At 49.3% G+C, this 18,494-nt stretch overlaps 1 protein-coding gene across 2 annotated transcripts in view; it reads right to left on the bottom strand.

Annotated features, from left to right (window-relative positions):
* Positions 1-574: 574 nt before the first annotated feature.
* The window catches only part of KDM5C (lysine demethylase 5C), a 50,215-nt gene continuing 32,295 nt past the window's right edge, over positions 575-18,494 (bottom strand). For both annotated transcript variants that reach the window (XM_073590956.1, XM_073590957.1), the window contains 12 exons: positions 14,261-14,385; positions 13,999-14,149; positions 13,743-13,839; positions 13,298-13,653; positions 13,057-13,195; positions 12,257-12,436; positions 11,345-11,485; positions 10,560-11,081; positions 3,151-3,205; positions 2,859-3,061; positions 2,278-2,496; positions 575-1,643 (listed from right to left, as the gene is read on the bottom strand). In XM_073590956.1, the coding sequence (XP_073447057.1) occupies positions 1,632-1,643; positions 2,278-2,496; positions 2,859-3,061; positions 3,151-3,205; positions 10,560-11,081; positions 11,345-11,485; positions 12,257-12,436; positions 13,057-13,195; positions 13,298-13,653; positions 13,743-13,839; positions 13,999-14,149; positions 14,261-14,385 (2,200 nt within the window). In that variant the 3' untranslated portion in view covers positions 575-1,631. The remainder of the gene's footprint in view (positions 1,644-2,277; positions 2,497-2,858; positions 3,062-3,150; positions 3,206-10,559; positions 11,082-11,344; positions 11,486-12,256; positions 12,437-13,056; positions 13,196-13,297; positions 13,654-13,742; positions 13,840-13,998; positions 14,150-14,260; positions 14,386-18,494) is intronic.

Here is an 18,494-nt window from a genome sequence, read left to right as displayed (position 1 = left end):
CACTGGAGTCAATGGGAGTAGAAATGAGCAAATATGTTCGGAAACTATTGTCAAACATAGATTGGGCACGAATAGGGTACCAATATGACAAATTGGGATTCTGCAACAGTTTCTGAACATATTCGCTCATCTCTAGTCAGGAGGCGAGTGGGGCCAGTAACATAGGTATTGTGCACTTATCCTACCTCTAAAAAGGTGCCAAAAAAAAAAAAAAAAAAGTGTACAATACCTGACACTTGGGTGACTGACAGATACTGGTAGAAGTATCATCACTGGCCCTGCTTTGCCTCCTGATGTGACAGGGAGTGGTGCCACAATACGCCTCAAGTGTGGGGTATGTGACAAGTGAACACTGATAAAAGCAAAAGTATTAATTGCCATCTAGTGAAACTAATAGATGTCTATTTATTATACAGACCTCATCAGCTACATCAATACATTACCTTCATATATAAAATGCTGTTAACCACAGAACCCTGCCAGTATAAGCCATAAACCTTATCATCCGATGGTGTAAAATCCTTGTAAAGACAAAACCCCATCCTTGGGAAAATGGACCATTCAAGAAGCCACAGTGATTTGACAGAACTTTATGAATTGTTGAAAAAAATAAAATAAATGTGATATTCAAAGCGTCACCTAGTACGAACTGTTATTACCTGTTACTTGAACCTAATAAGCAATATTTCCAGTCAAGAGACTGTAATAAGTTAAATCTTTCTGGGTGCAAAAAACAAAAAAACAAAACCCTCTTTCATGAAGCAGAGTCCCCGGCAGCCAACAGTCCTGCAAACAGACGTATGGAAAATAAACATCTGCAATACTGAGGTATAACACAACTTAAGAGTTTGCCTGGCAAAGCAAACCAAGACAGCGTCCAAAAACCTCTACCTTTATTTCTACACATCAGAAAAGATAACTCTCCAGCATGGAGACTTCAGGGATTTTTTTTTTCCATTTTACATTTTCTAGAAATTAATTTTTTTTTTTTTTCTTTAAACAAAGTGTTCTCAACAAAGTGAACAAAATTTACAGGGATGGGAAGTGCAGAGCGCGCCTGGATCCTGAACTATTGGGTCAAACAGGATGGAAGCCGGGCAGTTAGTGAAACTATAAACCACAAAGAGAAGGGAATAAATAAAAAGGTGTGCCCCCACCCCAGACCACTGTCATGGCTTCCCTACTGACAGAGAAGTCCCTGGCCAAGTGTGGTACCAGACGCTGGTATTGGTTCTGCGTGACATCACATGCTTGCCCGGGCCGGACCTCACCCTGCACAATCCATGGGGAAAACTTGCCAGAATTTGCATCTTGTCTCCAACTGGAGTTATTTGCTTGACGTCAGCAAGAGGAAGAGATGTTCTTGGCATCCTAGAGTCTTTCTGCAGAGTTTTGCGATCTGTCATGAAGAAGTAGCACCAGCTTCCACTAGGTGTCCCCAGAAAGAAGTACTCCTCTCCCTTTCCAGGAGATGAGTGTATGGAACAGAGAAAGCGGTGTAAGAGGTAGAGGGGTTTCTAGGTCTCGTCGCCCCTACAGCCGCCTCTAACCATTCATCAGCGAGGTAAAACTCATGTCTGGTGGGGAGTGTTACTGTCCCGATTCATAGCGTCAGGGCATCACGCTGAGTGTCACAAGCGCTGCTAGCAAGAAAGAGAAAATGGATTTAGTGCCTAACTCTAGAAAAACAATTCACTATGTACAGACCAATAAAATAAATCTTTGTTTTTTTGTGTAAATACTGACATATTTCAGATCAATTGACTATACTCAAGTCAATCATCACGTGATCGCCTGCCTGCCGAGTAATAACAGGGACAGAACGAAAAATAATTAGAATGAGAATATGACTGTTGTGTCCCTATACAGCTTCGTGACGCCGGCACCACATCTGCAGCGTGCACAGGGAAACGCGCTGCCAGTAACGATTTATATGCTGGCATAAAAACCCAATCACCCCACAAACAAGCATTCTGCTCACTCATTGACTGCTGATATTTACACTGGCCGATAATCTGGAAGAGTTCCTACCAATTATCAGCTCATGTAAAAATGCCTTTGATATGAATTATTGCACACTGAAGTTCCAGAACGCTCTAATATAAATGGTGATTCAACTCATCCAAGTATTTCTGCTTGCTGTCAGTGAATTAAAAACACTTTATACACAAGCAAACCAGGAGAGGATTTATATATCCAGAGGGGAAAAAAAAAAAAAAAAAAATCTCCATGAGCTCAGACATTAAGGTCACTACATAGTCAGGGCCCATTTCTCACCTCTCCATTCTGATTACTTTCAGCACCAGCTTTCCTCGGACTCTCCTTCTCCGCCGCCATGTCCTGAGATCGGTCACTGCGGCTTCTCTTTGGTCCCAGCTCCTCTTTCTGGAGTGTTGGGGTCAGGTAACCACTCTCCGCCCTCTCGCTCCTCCTCTTTTTCTTCTTTTCATGGTCTTTTCCTTTCAGTCGACTGGCTCTTCGTTCACAACGTTCAATCTGTTGAGAGAAAAGCCACAGAGATTTAGTTTCTGAGAATATAGTCCTCTGCTGCACAGAGAAGTCACTGATATAAAACTCTCCACCAATGTGCATAGGCCATATACCTACATAATACAGAACCCTGAATGAACGCCATGGCAAAAAAAAAAAAAAAACCCTTCACTTCTAAAAGGAGGAAAAGATGACAAAGTTCTGACTTCACCATTAGCTCCGCATCATGCAGGGGGAAAGAGCATGGCGTTATAAGTGTCTTGCCACATTCACAAGCCAAATCACTTATTCAATAATAAAAATTAGTCTTTATAAATATTAAATAAAATGAATGCATTAAATTCGTTTCATATGAAGACTTGTGTTACCTCGATCAGCGATCGGAGCCGCTCCACTGGTGGCATCTGTGATGCCAATAGTAGCCTTGAAATACTAAGTTCTTCTTCAAGTGTGACTTCAAGTAGATCCCCTTCCAACATGAGGTCTTCCAGCAAAGTTCGAGACCCAATAGAAATATCCAGAACAGATGTCCTGTCAATACGAGGGAGCAGAGCGGCCATTGCATCCAGATCTGCAAGGGAGAAGAGTGTATACGATAAAACGAATGCACATCCATCATTGCCACCGTGGTACCAGAGACGATACGTGAGGTTAGGTTACCTGGCATGGCACAAGTGCCGTTCTCTGAATGACCATCTCCATTCTCATGAGGAACCTGTTTAGGAATTGCAAAAATCAGTGAAAAAGTTGCACTTAATAGGAGAACATCAGCGGATTGCAACCTGAACGGTCGACATAAATGCTTAGGCTCATTTTGAAAAAACAGGATTTTTTGGGTTGCTTACCGTAAAATCTGTTTCTTGGAGCCTTCATTGGGGGACACAGAGACCATGGGTGTATGCTGCTGCCACTAGGAGGCTGACACTATGCACAAAAAAGGTTAGCTCCTCCTCCGCCGTACACACCCCACCGACCGGCAGGAAATTCCTCAGTTAGTGAGAAAGCAGTAGGAGAAGTAACGGAATAGATTGAAAACAGAACGAACAACTCAACTGTAACCAATCGACAAACATAAGAACAGGAGTTGTAGAACATGGGAGGGTGCTGTGTCCCCCAATGAAGGCTCCGAGAAACAGATTTTACGGTAAGCAACCCAAAAAATCCTGTTTTCTCGTTCGCCTTATTGGGGGACACAGACCATGGGACGTCCCAAAGCAGTCCCTGGGGTGGGAAACAAACTTCCATCAGGCCAGTGGACTCACCACCACGGCCTGCAGAATCCTTCTACCTAGGCTGGCGTCCGCCGAAGTGTGGACCCTGTAGAATTTCACAAAAGTGTGAACCGAAGACCACGTTGCAGCTTTGCAAAGCTGCAGCGCGGAAGCTCTGTGGCACACCGCCCAGGAGGCACCCACCGCCCGGGTAGAGTGCGCTCTGATCCCTGAAGGAGCTGCACGATGCTTGACCCGGTATGCCTCCAAAATTGCCGATCTGATCCAGCGAGCAATAGTGGCCTTTGAGGCTGGGTGACCTTTCCTTGCACCGTCTGGAATGATAAACAGAGAGAGTCTGACTTCCGCAAGGAAGATGTCCTGGCTAGATAGACTCTCAATGCCCTGACCAGGTCCAGCTTGTTCAAGGATCGCTCCCGAGGATGAGCTGGGCTCGGGCAGAAGGATGGCAGAACAATGTCCTCATTGAGGTGAAACGAAGATAACACCTTCGGAAGTAAAGAGGGCGGAGTCCGCAGAACTACCTTGTCCTGATGAAGTACCAAAAAGGGAGAGCGGCAAGAAAGGGCCGCTAATTCTGACACACGTCGGATGGAAGTAATGGCCACCAGAAAGGCCACCTTCCAAGAAAGGAGGGCAAGGGAAACATCCCTGAGAGGTTCAAAAGGAGGACCTTGCAGAACCCCAAGAACGAAATTAAGATCCCAAGGATCCACGGGCGCTCGGTACGGAGGAACCGTGTGAGCCACACCCTGAAGAAAGGTTTTGACCTGGGGCCGGGAGGCCAGCGTTTTCTGAAATAAAATGGACAGTGCCGAAACTTGACCCTTCAAGGAAATGAGAGCAAGCCCCGCATCCAGCCCTGTCTGAAGAAACGCCAGAACAGAAGGAAGCGAAAAAACCATGGCCGCGATGTCATTGGCCTCACACCAGGAGAAATAGACTTTCCAAGTACGGTAATAGATCTTGGAAGAGGAAGGCTTTCTGGCGCGGATCATGGTATGAATCACTCGGTCAGAGAATCCTGCCCGTTTCAAAACCTCGGTCTCAACAGCCACGCCGTTAAATTGAGTGACCGAGAATTGGGGTGGCAAATCGGGCCTTGCGACAGCAGATCTGCCCTGTCGGGAAGCTTCCAGGGGGCGTCCGCGAGAAGGTTGACAATGTCCGCGAACCAAGACCTTCTGGGCCAATTCGGGGCGATGAGGACGACTGGAATCCCTTCTGCCTTGATTTTCTTCAACAGCTTGGGAAGAAGAGGCAGGGGAGGGAACAGGTAGGGGAGCTCGAACTGTGACCAAGGAACGGCCAGAGCGTCGGCGCCCACTGCCAGGGGGTCCCGAGACCTGGACACGAATTGTGGTACCTTCCTTTTGAGGCGAGACGCCATGAGGTCTACGTCCGGGGTTCCCCACCGACGGCAGAGCAGATGAAACACCTCCGGATGTAGGGACCAGGGACCATTCCCCTGCCGCGAGACCCTCGCGGCTTAGAAAATCGGCGGCCCAGTTGTCCACGCCGGGAATGTGAACCGCGGAAATTGTTGGAACAAAGGTCTCTGCCCATTGAAGAATTCTGGACACTTCCGCCAGGGCTGAGACACTCCGTGTCCCCCCTTGTCGGTTGATATACGCCACCGCTGTGGCATTGTCTGTTTGAATCCTGACAGGCAGGCCCTTGAGGCGCCGTTCCCAGTGGACGAGAGCCAGAAGGATCGCTCGTATCTCTAGGACATTGATCTGCAGAGCTGATTCCTGAGTCGACCATCGACCCTGAACAGTGTGATTGCGGAACACTGCACCCCAGCCGATGAGGCTGGCGTCCTTTGTGCCAATCTGGGAAGAAAGGACCGCCCCGAGAGAATGAGGGGAGACGTCAACCACCAGTTGAGAGACCGCTTGATCCGGCATGAAAGACGAACCGGACGATCCAGAGACAGAGCCGACCTGTTCCACCTGGACAAAATGGCCTGCTGGAGGGGCCTGGCGTGAAACTGGGCAAAGGGAACTGCCTCTATTGCTGCCACCATCTTCCCCAGAATCCTCATGGCTGTCCTGAGAGATGAAAACCGTGCGATCTGTAGTGATCGGACACCCTGCTGCAGGGAAAGAATCTTGTCTTGTGGAGAAATACCCTTGACCGACGAGTGTCGAAAAGAAGGCCCAGAAACACAAGGCGTTGAGTAGGGATCAGACAGGACTTTTTCCGGTTGACGATCCACCCAAAACTGGACAGGGTGTCTAGAACGATCGCCACACTAAGGCGGGCCTGATTAAAGGAGGGAGCCTTGATCAGAATATCGTCGAGATACGGAAAAAGAACAAGACCTCTGATCCTCAACAAGGCCATCAACGCCGCCATAATCTTCGTGAAGACTCTGGGAGCGGTGGCGAGCCCAAAAGGGAGCGCGACGAACTGATAATGTTCGTGGTGAATCGCAAACCACAGGAACTTCGGATGTCCGGGAAATATGGGCACTTGTAGATAGGCATCTTGGATGTCTATGGAACACATGAATTCCTGCTCCTTCATGGAGGCAATCACCGAGCGAACCAACTCCATCCGGAAGTGGCGGAGGCGAACTCTCTTGTTGAGTAACTTGAGATCCAAGATGGGTCGAACTGCCCCGTCCTTTCGGCACCACAAACAGGTTTGAATAAAACCCTGTGAATCGTTCCGATTCGGGAACCAGCACAATCACCCCGGAGCTGAGGAGAGAGGCGATGGCCGAACCGAACCCCGGGATCAAGGCAGGATCCCGTGGCGGACGGGATGGAAGAAGCGATCCCGTGGAAGAGAAACGAACTCTATTTTGTATCCTGTCGATACAACCTCTCTGACCCAAGCGTCCTCTACTGAGGCGAACCAGACGTCGCTGAAGAAAAGAAGTCGACCTTCCAATTGGAAGGGACCCACGGAAGACCGATGATGGTCATGCGGACGTAGACCGTCCAGATCTAGATCTGGGTGGTCTTCCCTGGGAAGAGTGGGACCGCCAGGACGGAGTGGGCCTGAAGGAGACCTTCTTTCTTTCCTGACGTGCTTGTGGCCTTTGCTGGTTGGAAGGGTTTTCCGCCGCATTGAAACGGCGGAAAGACCGAAAGGGACGGAACTGACGCCTTGGAGGAGGTCTGCGAGGCTTGGATTGGGGGAGAAGAGAACTCGTACCTCCGGTAGCGTCCTTAATAATCTGGTCCAATTGGGACCCAAAGAGACGCACTCCTTGAAAAGGCAGATTAGTCAGACTTTTTAGAGGACAAGTCCGCCTGCCAGGCCTTGAGCCAAATTGTACGTCGGATTGCCACGATGTTGCTTGACGCCTGAACCGCGCAAGATGCGGCATCCAAGGAAGCAGAAAGCAGATAATCCCCCGCATGGGAAATCTGATTGTCGAGATCGGCCAAATGCTCCGGTTGTGCCTTATCCAGAATGCCCTGCCGAAGGTCCTCTGCCCAAGCGGATATAGCCTTTGCTGCCCAAGATGAAGCAAAGACTGGACATACCGCCGCAGATGCCGCCTCGAAGGCAGACTTTGCTAGGGATTCTATGATTCTGTCATTAGAATCTTTTAGGGACGCTACACCCGACAGCGGAAGAACAGTATTATTAGAGAGTCTGGATACGGGAGGGTCCACTGAAGGAGAAGCGGCCCAGTTGTCCGTGAGCTCTTTAGCGAACGGATACAGCACGCCGAGACGCTTTCCTCTTTGAAAGCGTCTAGTCGGATCTTCCCTTTCCTTGGTAAAAATCTTCCCAAACTCGGAATGAAAGGGAAACACCCTGGAAGGTGTTTCCGCCCGTCTGAACGAAACCTCCTGATCTGAGGATTTCGCAGGGGCGTCAGTGATGTCGAAGGTATGGTGAATCGCGGCAATGAGGTTCTGCACCGTAACCTTCATGTTCGCATCCTGATCCGAATCCAGCTCTAAGACCCCTTCAGATTCCGAAAGCGCTTCACCTGACTCGGGAGAGGAGGCCCGAGAGGGAGACTGCTGGGGAGTATGGGGTGAGGTAGGGCGAGGAGAGGACTCCGCCTGGAGATCCTGCCTGGGTCTCTTGCGACTGACACTGGCTGGCTCAGATGGGACGTGCTAGGTCCCGCAGAAGCTCCCAAGGGCAACTTATCCAGAACGGTTACTAGGGACTGAGACACCTTGGTGAGGTCTGCCACCGACTGTGATAGGGAGGAGGCCCAACCCGGCAAGGGGGCTCACTCACCCCTGGGGCTATGGATGGCTTGAGCGGCGTCGGGCTGGATTGGATTGCTACAGTCCAGGCAGAGGGGAGAGGACTGACCCCTGAGGTAGTGCCGGAAGGTTGGGGGACAGAGGGCGGAGAAGGGTCAGTCTGCCGTGCAGAGCTACTCACGGTCCGGTGTCCCCAAAAGCGATGCTGCTCGACCTGTCCGGGGATGCAGATCAGGGAGAAGTCCGGCTGGCCGTCCCAAAGAGGCAAAAAGCTGCTTGCAGAAACTGCTCAGGGGCTGGGGAGCGTCTCCAGCTGCGTCCGGCTGGCAGGCTGTGAAGATGGCGCCTGCCTGTAGAAAAGCGCGGGTCCTGGGGAAGGGCGGAGCTCCTCGCAGGGTTAATAATTGCTGCCCTCTAGCCATAATATGCTGGGCAGGAGAGGGAAAGGCGGGGGGAGGGCCTGGGGAGAGCGGGAGAGAAGTCCGCTTAGAAGAAAGGGGCGGGGGGCGTGGCCGCGACGCTGCGGTAGGCCCGAACACAAGCCGGGGCCTGAATTAGTTGCGGCGGCCGCCTGTCAGCAGGGGGTCGGCACGGAAGACGCGTCGCAACACCGGGCCGCGTCCCTGCCCAGAACTGCCCGACTCCAGCGCTACCCCTGCCGAGATGGAAAAAAGGGGGGGGAAGCGCAGAACGAGGCCCGTGAAGACCCGGGGCCTGCATGGATGCGGTGACCGTGGGGAGATGTGGGCCGTGCAGGGACCCTAACGTGGTCCCCCTGGCGACCGCTCCAAGAGAAAACGCCGGGGGAAGACTGACATACTCACCCAGGCAGGGGGCCTTACAATAAAGGTACCTGAAAATCCCACGCTGTCTGTCTCTATGAAATCCGCGCCTCATCCAACCTTCAGGCTCTGGTAGGCGAGAGGGTGGGAGGCGGGGGGCAAGGACCGTCCGTGCGGCTGGCACCTACTTGTGCGAGGCTCCTGGTCCTGCTGCGGAGACCTATGAGGATACGGGGTGGCAGTACACGCCGTACTCATAGTCTTTGTGGGAGTACGGATGTGACTGTTCACTCCGTATCCCTCCGGAACCTGCAAAGAAACGACGCACAACGAGGTAGATAGGGGTCTAATAAAAGACCCGTGTCCACCTCCTACTGACACTAAGCTAAACTGAGGAATTTCCTGCCGGTCAGTGGGGTGTATACGGCGGAGGAGGAGCTAACCTTTTTTGTGCATAGTGTCAGCCTCCTAGTGGCAGCAGCATACACCCATGGTCTCTGGGTCCCCCAATAAGGCGAACGAGAAAAGAAGAGGGTAACATTTTCAGACAAACTTTTTTTTAGTATTGCACAGGTGCCTTGAGAATTCCACCACCCGTGCAATATTACGGAAATCCTGAATACATGATCTGTTGGTGGCTGCGAGGACTGGAGTTCGGGAAACATTGATGCAGATGTTCCTAGTGTCCTTCCAGTATAAGTACAGGCACAATTTTGGACTATAGGATCCATATACAATTGTGCCCCCTGGTGGTGCCTGAAGGTAATAGATACTATACTAGAGTGGGAGAAGAGATGGTGGTCTGTACTGAAGGAACAGTACAGAATGGAGACGTAGTCACCATCCACATCAGAACCACGTGGATTCAAATGTAAAGCACGTTTAGACAATCCATTAATTGGGCTTTCATAAGAATACTTGTTCTCAATTATCACCCACTGAATAAGCAAAACACTCGTTTGGTGGGGTACCAGATGGATTTTTATATCACCATAACATATTATTGGCAGCACATCAACCCAAGTAAAGAAGGGATGAGCTCACCATGACATGATGCTCTATGGGAGCAGAATAATAAGGTTTCAAAAGTTATTGCTCCGAAAGGGTCAGAAACAAAACAAAAAAAAAAAAAAACCACACCACAAACTTTGCTCTTACTAATGCTTCTCGAGGTCTAGTGCCGTTTTCACAGATGCTCCAGCGTTTGTTGATCGGCTGCAGCAGTGGCAATACTGCGACAGCATAGCGGGCATTCACCGAGCTCAGCGGCTGGCTGCAGCTCTGTCAGCGTGTCGTCACCACAGGAGCAAGAGGCAGTGCTGGACCCGGGAAGGACGAATAAGAGCTCAGTACGTTTCCTGCTGCCTGATCCTTTTGTCAGCCCGTGTAAACAGGACTAGCGCTGAACGACAGCTGAAATCAAATCTGCGGTCAGGGCATCACCCCTGGCAGAGGCAAGCAGAGTGGCCAAAGCATTCAAGAGACAAATTATTAACATTTAAAGAGTCCTTTTAGGGTCCCTGTACCTGTAAACACCAAGTTCCCAGTGTAGGAATGCATTAGGCACTTTTTGCTTTGTATGCAAAAAGTGATATCAAAGTGCTGTTTCAGGACGTTCCTCTATAAATCTAGTCATCTGCTGCAATAGTCGCAGCTTGTACATCAGTGTAAAACCGCCACAGATCCAATAATGTATATTCCCATGTGGCAGATTTGAAGCAGAAGTTTCTGTAAGTCTCATAAATTCAAGTCCCAGAACTTTCTGCAATATGTGAATACACCTCAAATCTTCCAGCAGAGCGCTAAGACCAGACACGGGGTAATGAGGGGTTTAAGAAAAGACAGACGATTTCCAGAAAACTACTTACAGGATTCTGCTCATTGCGGGAGGTCTCCCTCAGCGCCTGTGGGTCCTTAGAATTTTGTAACCGCTGTCTTTTCTCCGTCAGGGTTGTAGCAGCATTAGATATTTCTGGCGTTGCCAGTACCCTGCGAGCTCGATCCTGCCAGCTCATTGCCCGCTCTGTCAAACATTGCAGTGCCTCTCCTTCTGGTAAGCGCACTGACAATTTCTGAAGGGCAACCAGTAAAGAAAGTATAGTCTGCAGCCGAGGTCGCCGTGAGCGCACACAGAGTGGACACAAAAACCGACTGTCCCATTCCCACCAAGTCACCGATTGAGAAGTGTGCGCCCCACGATGAGCAGAGAGTCTGGGTCCGGGCACACAGAGCCCATGAAACATGTCCTGGCAAAGCTCACAGCGCAACATAAGCTCTCCGGCAGGTTCTCCGCACACGCAGACACAACCTCTCTCCAGCGAGGAGTTCATAGTCCGTAGTCTGAGGATGCCCGCTTTTTCCTTCTGTTCCCCCTCTTTAAAGGCCAGGACCTGAATTGAGGGACACAAATATAGACGCGTTATCAAAGTCAGCCATACCTGGGGCAATAGGGGCCTCCAGGAATAAGTTATATAAGAGCAGAAAAGGATCTCACATTATGAATTCATGCCCCAACCTTTAGTTCCCCCCCAAGCTGCTTGTAAATGGCCTACGCAACATTCCCCATAGAAAACACTTGAATGGGAGAGCCCGTGCACCTCCCAACCAGCATTTGGCTACCCACGATGTCAGAAGTATGGGCACCATTACTTACAATGCATCCAGGATCTCGCAGCTCTTGTGCAGAAAGCCCCAGACTCTCTATATCCGAACGATACAAGCCATGTTCCTTCTCCTTTCTCCATTGGGATCTCTTGCCAGTACCTGAAGAAACATCTGCACTTGGGCACAGAACCTGTAATAATGGACAGAAAAGGAATTGCCATCTGACATAGGAACACACTGGTAAAGGGCATTATTGATGATGACAAAGGAGCTGCCAGCTTTAGAGAAAGGATATAGCAGCTATATAGTTAGGCAGCTAACATCCCACTAATTTAAAAGTACAATTATTCAGTGCACTCCATTCCCTCTCTGCACTAATCTCTAGGATTTTTGAAGAGAACTAACAGGAAAGCTTAATGCAGCATTACCACTGCCCTCCATCAGGGATTTTACAATCAGCCACCTGACTGCCGTGGACCATCAGGGATAAAAATATAATATACATATATACGTACACACTCACTCATCACTGCCTTACACCACCAAGGATGCAGGCAGTCGCGTCCTCGCTTCAGACCCAAATTCGCTACTATACTTTTTGCCTCCATGTTATGTGGCTCTGTATATTTTGTTGTTTTATAGAGTAGGGCATTTTACATTAACATCCGACAAGTTTATGTACTGAGGTGCTTAACATAAACAGTAACAAGGTCCCAAACAGCCCGGGTCAGTAGCTATGAAGGCTTGGAGGCCCACGTTCACTCAAGGTATCCTTAGAAAAGACGCCCAATTGTACACGACCATTTTAAAGTTCCAGAAGTGCTAGAAATCGGTGTATAAATGCCATCACTAGATGGTTTTGTAGTTAATCCACCATTACAATACCAAATTGTCTTAACTCTTTAAAAACCCAGATGAAGGATGGACCTCAGGTTCCTTTCCCCTTGTCTAGTGTAATCACCTCCAGAAGAGTATAACACGAGTTCTTCTTTAGGAAAGTCTTTGTTGCTTTGTCCCGCCAGGAATGAGCCGCAGCCACTTGTACTTCCAATTGATGCAATTCATCCATCTTCACAGGAAGGTCTCGACCTACAGCAACCAGGCCCTCCAAGTCATCGAGGCAGGGGTAGTGATCGCCATTCTATTAAAGAAAGATACGTAAAGATGTCAGGACAGCAAATATTCCATTTATACGCAGGGTCAAATATCAGGAAACGTTAAATAATCCAACCCTCCTTCCTCTCCGTGCTGCAGTTTCGAGTGATTTTAGGATGAGACAAGGAACAGAACAACTTACATATTCGGATCTCAATAAGTAGCTCATTGCATAAAAGCTTTTTCTGAAAGATAATTTTCAAGAGCACCACTGCTCTGCCTTGGACCAGGGTTCCAATGGCTCCTGATGATTGACAGTCCCAGCGAACTGCATGTTTGAGTTTCTAGTCCCAACTGTATGCCTCTGCAGCATCAGAGGCGCATAGGGAAAACCAGACTGCTTCCGTTCAGTGCTTACAAGCTTTTATAGCATTGTACTCCATGCCCAAAATCGGCTACTGCACATTGTCAGGGCAACGAGAGATTAATTATTCAAAGAAAAATAAAAAATTTACGAAAGCTTTTAACCCTAAAAAAGGACACAGAGGGGCAATACAATTATCTAGCTGCCCCACTACTGCCGAAACGTTTTGAACACTAAAGACATGGGGTAATCTTTGTGATCACTGGTTCTTGAAGACATTACCACGGAAAATTCTCGCTAACCTGAATCTCATCCACGTCGGCGCTCCAGGCTCGAGCCTTGAGGAGGGCTTCTTTTAGGCTTAGTGTATTAGGAAGTTGCACTGGAATGTTCTCAGCTTCCTTAATGATCGCCTCAAGGGTAGCAGGAGGATGCTTCTGCCTAAGAATATTAAATATAAGGATGTTTTGTATCAATACAAGAGACATGGGCTGAGTGTAGTTAACGATATTTTCTAACCGGTGAATAGAAAGTAAAGATCACCTTGCTTCTAAACACATCTGAGCCTTCTCTTCCCAGCGAACAGCGATGGAGATGAGTTCCTGCAGCTCACTACGAGCCTTATCCACTGCCGGGCTCTCAGCCACTTCGCCAGCTTCTAGCAACAACGAACGCATCTCTTGGAGAGTGCCCGAACGTCCTGCAACTAGTGCTGCCCTTACCCGGGATAACCATTGCCCTTGGCGTAAATGCCTCCCCAGCTGCTTGGCTTCGGGTAACTGCACTACAAAAGCATCACAGCGCTCAAATAATTCTTTCATCTGGGCTGCGCTGTCTGGGAGAGACTGTAAGCAATTTTTTGCCTCTTTCTGTAAGGAGATAGCCTGTTCCAAAAGTTCCTGAGTAACAAAATCAAGACACAAATTTAATGGGAGTGACCTTCACTGACAATGTCTGGAGCAGGGAGAGAGGATAACTTCACAATTACCTGTAGTGGCGACAGCTGATCCAGTGCACACGGAAGAGCTTGGATACGTTGTACGAGCTTATGCAAACTGTCCAGGGAAATTACTGTGGAAATGCTCCTAAAAAAAAAAAAAAAAAAAAAAAAAAAAAAAAAAAATAATACATTAGACTAGCAGGCAAGGCAAGTATCCTGATCCAAATTTTACAATTATCACCTATTTAGTCGATATTATGTAGACGGCAATACCCCTAAATATAATATAGTCACAAAAACAAACCTTGAAAACTGGGGATCGCTGAGAATTTTCTGGGCCTCCGTAATGCAACATTCCACCTCTTTAATGGTGCCTTTCAGTTCATGCAGCATGTCATTTTCAGCAAACCTCTTGTCTGAAGCCTCTTTTGCAAGGACCTGCAGTTGCTCCAGCTCTGCAAAAAAACAAAATAAATAAAAAATTAAATAAGTAAATATGTACCAAGTTAGTCACGATGAAAACGGTGGCAAGAAATAGTCAGACGTAGGACTGGTTCAGAGCTCACCTATCTTAGTTCCGTTCTGAAGCTCCAAGGCCCGACGCACTTTGTTAGCCCAGGTATCAAAGGACTCGCCCCGAATTTTTAACTTGGATAACATTGCTGGTAGCTCATCAAGAGTGTAGCGGTACCTAAAATATATCAGTCAATACTAGAGATGAGTGAACTGATTCATAGAACTCTGGTACGACAGCCATGTCAGTATTTCATAGCTGCCAGATGGAAGCCATGCGATCTGTCTCCTACTTGTCGGCATGCCTGGCATCTCTTCTGATTACTAGGCCATGTATGTGCAACAGCATGCCCCAATAATGACACTGCTTCAGACCTTGAAAAAACAGGATTTTGGTTGCTTACCGTAAAATCTGTTCAAGAGTCTTCATTGGGGGACACAGGAACCGTGGGTATGTGCTGCTGTCACTAGGAGGTTGACACTATGCATGAAAAAAAAAAACGTTCTCCGCCTCTGCAGTATACACCCCTCCGACCGGCTGTTGGACAATTAGTTAGTGAAAAAGCAGTAGGAGACATCATGTAAGTCATCATATATTCATTACAAGAACAAAATCATGGGAGGGCGCTGTGTACCCCAATGAAGAATGAGAAACAGATTTTACGGTAAGCAACCAAAATCCTGTTTTCTCTTTCGTCTCATTGGAGGACACAGGAACCGTGGCACGTCCAAAAGCAGTCCCTGGCGTAGGAGAAGACAAACTTCCTTCAGGTCAGAGAACTCACCACTGCCGCCTGCAAGATTCTTCTGCCTAGACTGGTGTCCGCTGAAGCATAGGTATGGACCTTATACAACCTTGAAAAGGTATGCACAGACGACCATGTGGCTGCCTTGCACAACTGCACGGCTGATGCCCTATTGTGTACCGCCCAGGAGGCGCTCACCGCCCGGGTTGAATGGGCCTTGACCTCAGCAGGGGACACCCTGTCCTTCACCCGGTAGGCTTCCAGAATTGCCATTCTGATCCAGCGGGCAATTGTTGCCTTAGAGGCCGGCAGGCCTCTTCTCACCCCATTGGGGAAAACAAAGAGCGAGTCCGCCTTCCTGAAGGGAGCGGTCCTGGCCAGATAGATCCTTATCGCCATGACCAGGTCTAGCTTATTCAAAGAACGCTCCAGAGGATGGGTTGGAGCGGGACAAAATGACAGAAGGATTATATCCTCGTTCAGGTGGAAGGCAAATACCACCTTGGGAAGAAAGTTAGGAGGAGGCCGCAAAACAACCTTGTCCTGGTGCATAATTAAGAATGGAGGGCGACAGGACAATGCCGCTAGTTCTGAAACCCACCTAATAGAGATGGCTACTAGAAATACCACATTCCAGGACAACAAGGACATGGGAGCTTCCTGGAGGGGTTCAAAGGGCAAATCCGCCAAGACTTCCAAGACCAAGTTAAGATCCCATGGAGACACTGGGGATCTGTAAGGAGGGGCTGCATGTGCCACCCCTTGCAGAAAAGGTCTTAACCTGTAAGCGGGAGGCCAAATTTCTTTGAAAAAGAGAATAGAGAGAGCAGATATCTGGCCTTTCAAAGAACTTAGGGCCAGACCAGCATCTAACCCTGCCTGGTGAAAAGCTAGGACAGATGGTAGGGAACAGGGCATAGGTGTGATGTGATTAGACTCACACCAGCCACAATAGGCCTTCCAGACTCAGTAATAGACCCTGGAAGAGGATGGCTTCCTATCCAGGATCATTGTATTAATGACTCTGTCCGAAAACCCCGCTGCTCTCAGTATTGTGGTTTCAACGGCCATGCCGTCAAATTGAGCAACCAAGAATTCGGATGGTAAAACTGCCCCTGAGCCAGGAGATCTGGTCTGTCGGGGAGTCTCCAGGGGGTGCCTGCGAGAAGATTGATAATTTCTGCGAACCAGGCCCTCCTGGGCCAGTACGGGGCGATCAATATGACCAGCACCCCTTCCACCTTGATCTTTAGCAGTCTGGGTAGGAGAGGAAGGGGAGGGAACATAAGGGAGTCTGAATTGTGTCCAGGGAATGATCGCGGTATCTTGAGACAAACTGTTGGACCCTTCTGTTCTGTTGCGGCGCCAGAAGGTCCACGTCTGGAGTCCCCCATAGCCGGCAAATCTGACGGAACAAGTCGTGATGCAAGGACCATTCTCCTGCCGCAAGCCCCTCCCGACTGAGGAAGTCGGCAGCAGTGTTGTCTGTGCCGGGAATGTAAACTACCGAAATTGCAGTTTCCGCCCAGTTAAAGATTCTGGATACCTCGGCCAGTGCCCGGGGACTCCTGGTTCCCCCTTGGTGATTGATGTATGCCACCGCTGTGGCATTGTCCGTTTGAATCCGGACTGGCTGGTTGTTGAAGTATCTTTCCCAATGTAGGAGTGCTAGAAAGACCACCCTCAGTTCTAGAATCTTGATTGATAGTGAGGATTCTCGCCTTGACCATCGTCCCTGGACCGTCAGGTGACGGAATACCGCACCCCAGCCCAGGAGACTGGCATCTGTGGTTACCACCTGCCAGTGGACAGGGGGAAAAGGCAGTCCCAGATGAACAAGGGGGGGAGGTCAGCCACCACTTAAGGGACTCCCTGGTCTGAATGGAAGGGAGGAAGGGGCAATCCAGCGATGAGATGGATCTGTCCCGCTGAAGGAGGATGCTCCTCTGCAGTATCCGGGAACGGAACAGGGCAAAGGGTAATGCCTCTGAGGCTGCCACCATCCTCCCCAGGACTCTCATGGCAGCACGAAAGGATAGAAGCTGGAATATTAATAGAGAGCGAATTCCCTGCTGGAGGGTAATCCACTTTCTTTCTGGGAGAAAGATCCTCGAGCGGCGGGTGTCGATTATCATCCCTAAGAATTCTAGGCATTGCGTTGGTGTTAGGTGAGATTTCTCCCTGTTTACGATCCAACCAAACCGGGACAGCGTGTTTAAAACCACCGCTAGGTTTTCCTGGGCCTGAGCAAAGGAGGGCGCTTTGACAAGAATATCGTCGCAATATGGAACTAATATCATGCCTCTGACCCTTAATATGGCTAGCATAATCTTTGTAAAAATTCTGGGGATGTTGCCAGCCCAAATGGCAGGGCCACAAACTGGAAATGCTGCTTTTGGACAGCAAACCGCAGAAACCTTTGATGTCCCTGAAAAATGGGGACGTGCAGGTAGGCGTCCCGAATATCTATGGAACACAGGAATTCCTGATCCTCCATAGATGTAATTACCGACCGAATCGACTCCATCCTGAAATGGCGTAAGCGGACCCATTTGATTAGCCTTTTGAGCTCTAGTATGGGGCGAACTGAGCCATCCTTTTTTGGTATAACAAACAGGTTTGAGTAAAAGTCGGTAAACCGTTCCTGCTCGGGAACGATTATTCCTGTGTTGAGGAGAGAGTCAATTGCCGCAAAAAGACCTAGAGCCATAGCAGCGTCTTTTGGAGATTGCGATAGAAACGGTCTCGTGGAGGCGAGTTGAAGTCTATCTTGCATCCTGTGGATACCACCTCCTTTACCCAGATATCCTCTACTGAACTCTGCCAGACATCTCTGAAGAGAAGGCGGCCTCCTAATATGGGAGAGGTACTGGGAAGGGAGTTGGATTCCCTGCCGGCATCAGGCTGAAGTGGCTCTGCTCGGCCCTGACCTGGCAGCTCTGCTGTTGGAACTGCGGGAATGCCATGAAGGGGTGGCCCAAAAGGATACCCTCCTCCTGTCTCTAGGTGCTGGCGACCTCTGTGGGCCCTGAGCATAAGTGCCTGTCGCTGGGGTACGGCGAGAGGGCTGAGCCTTACGTTTGAAAACGTATCGACAAGGCTTGGCCTGAGGGAGAAGGGAGCTTGTACCACCCGTTGCATCCTTAATGATTTGATCTAACATTGACCCAAAGTGTCGGGTACCCTGAAACGGCAGATTGGTCAGTGATTTCTTTGAGGACAAATCAGCCTGCCAAGCCTTTAGCCAGACCGTCCGCTAGACGGCTACCACGTTACTGGATAATTAAGCTGCGCAAGAAGCGGCATCCAGGGCTGCTGATACCATATACCTCTACCCCAGCATGAGAGATTTGATCCGCGAACTCTGCCAGTTCTGCTGGTGGGGCCCCGGCCAATATGTCCTGTCTAAGCTGTTTGGCCCATTCTGTAACGGACTTAGCTACCCAGGGTGAGGCAGAGGCTGGACACAATGTAGCGGCTGCTGCCTCTAAGGCGGATTTTTCCAGGGATTCTATCCTCCTATCATTGGGATCCTTTAGGG

The sequence above is a fragment of the Dendrobates tinctorius genome, unplaced genomic scaffold, assembly GCF_039654945.1.
Source record: "Dendrobates tinctorius isolate UK_male_01 unplaced genomic scaffold, ASM3965494v1 ptg000120l, whole genome shotgun sequence".
Lineage (NCBI taxonomy): Eukaryota > Metazoa > Chordata > Amphibia > Anura > Dendrobatidae > Dendrobates > Dendrobates tinctorius.
The sequence above is the reverse complement of the archived record's forward strand: the minus strand, read 5'-3'. Positions and strand labels throughout refer to the sequence as shown.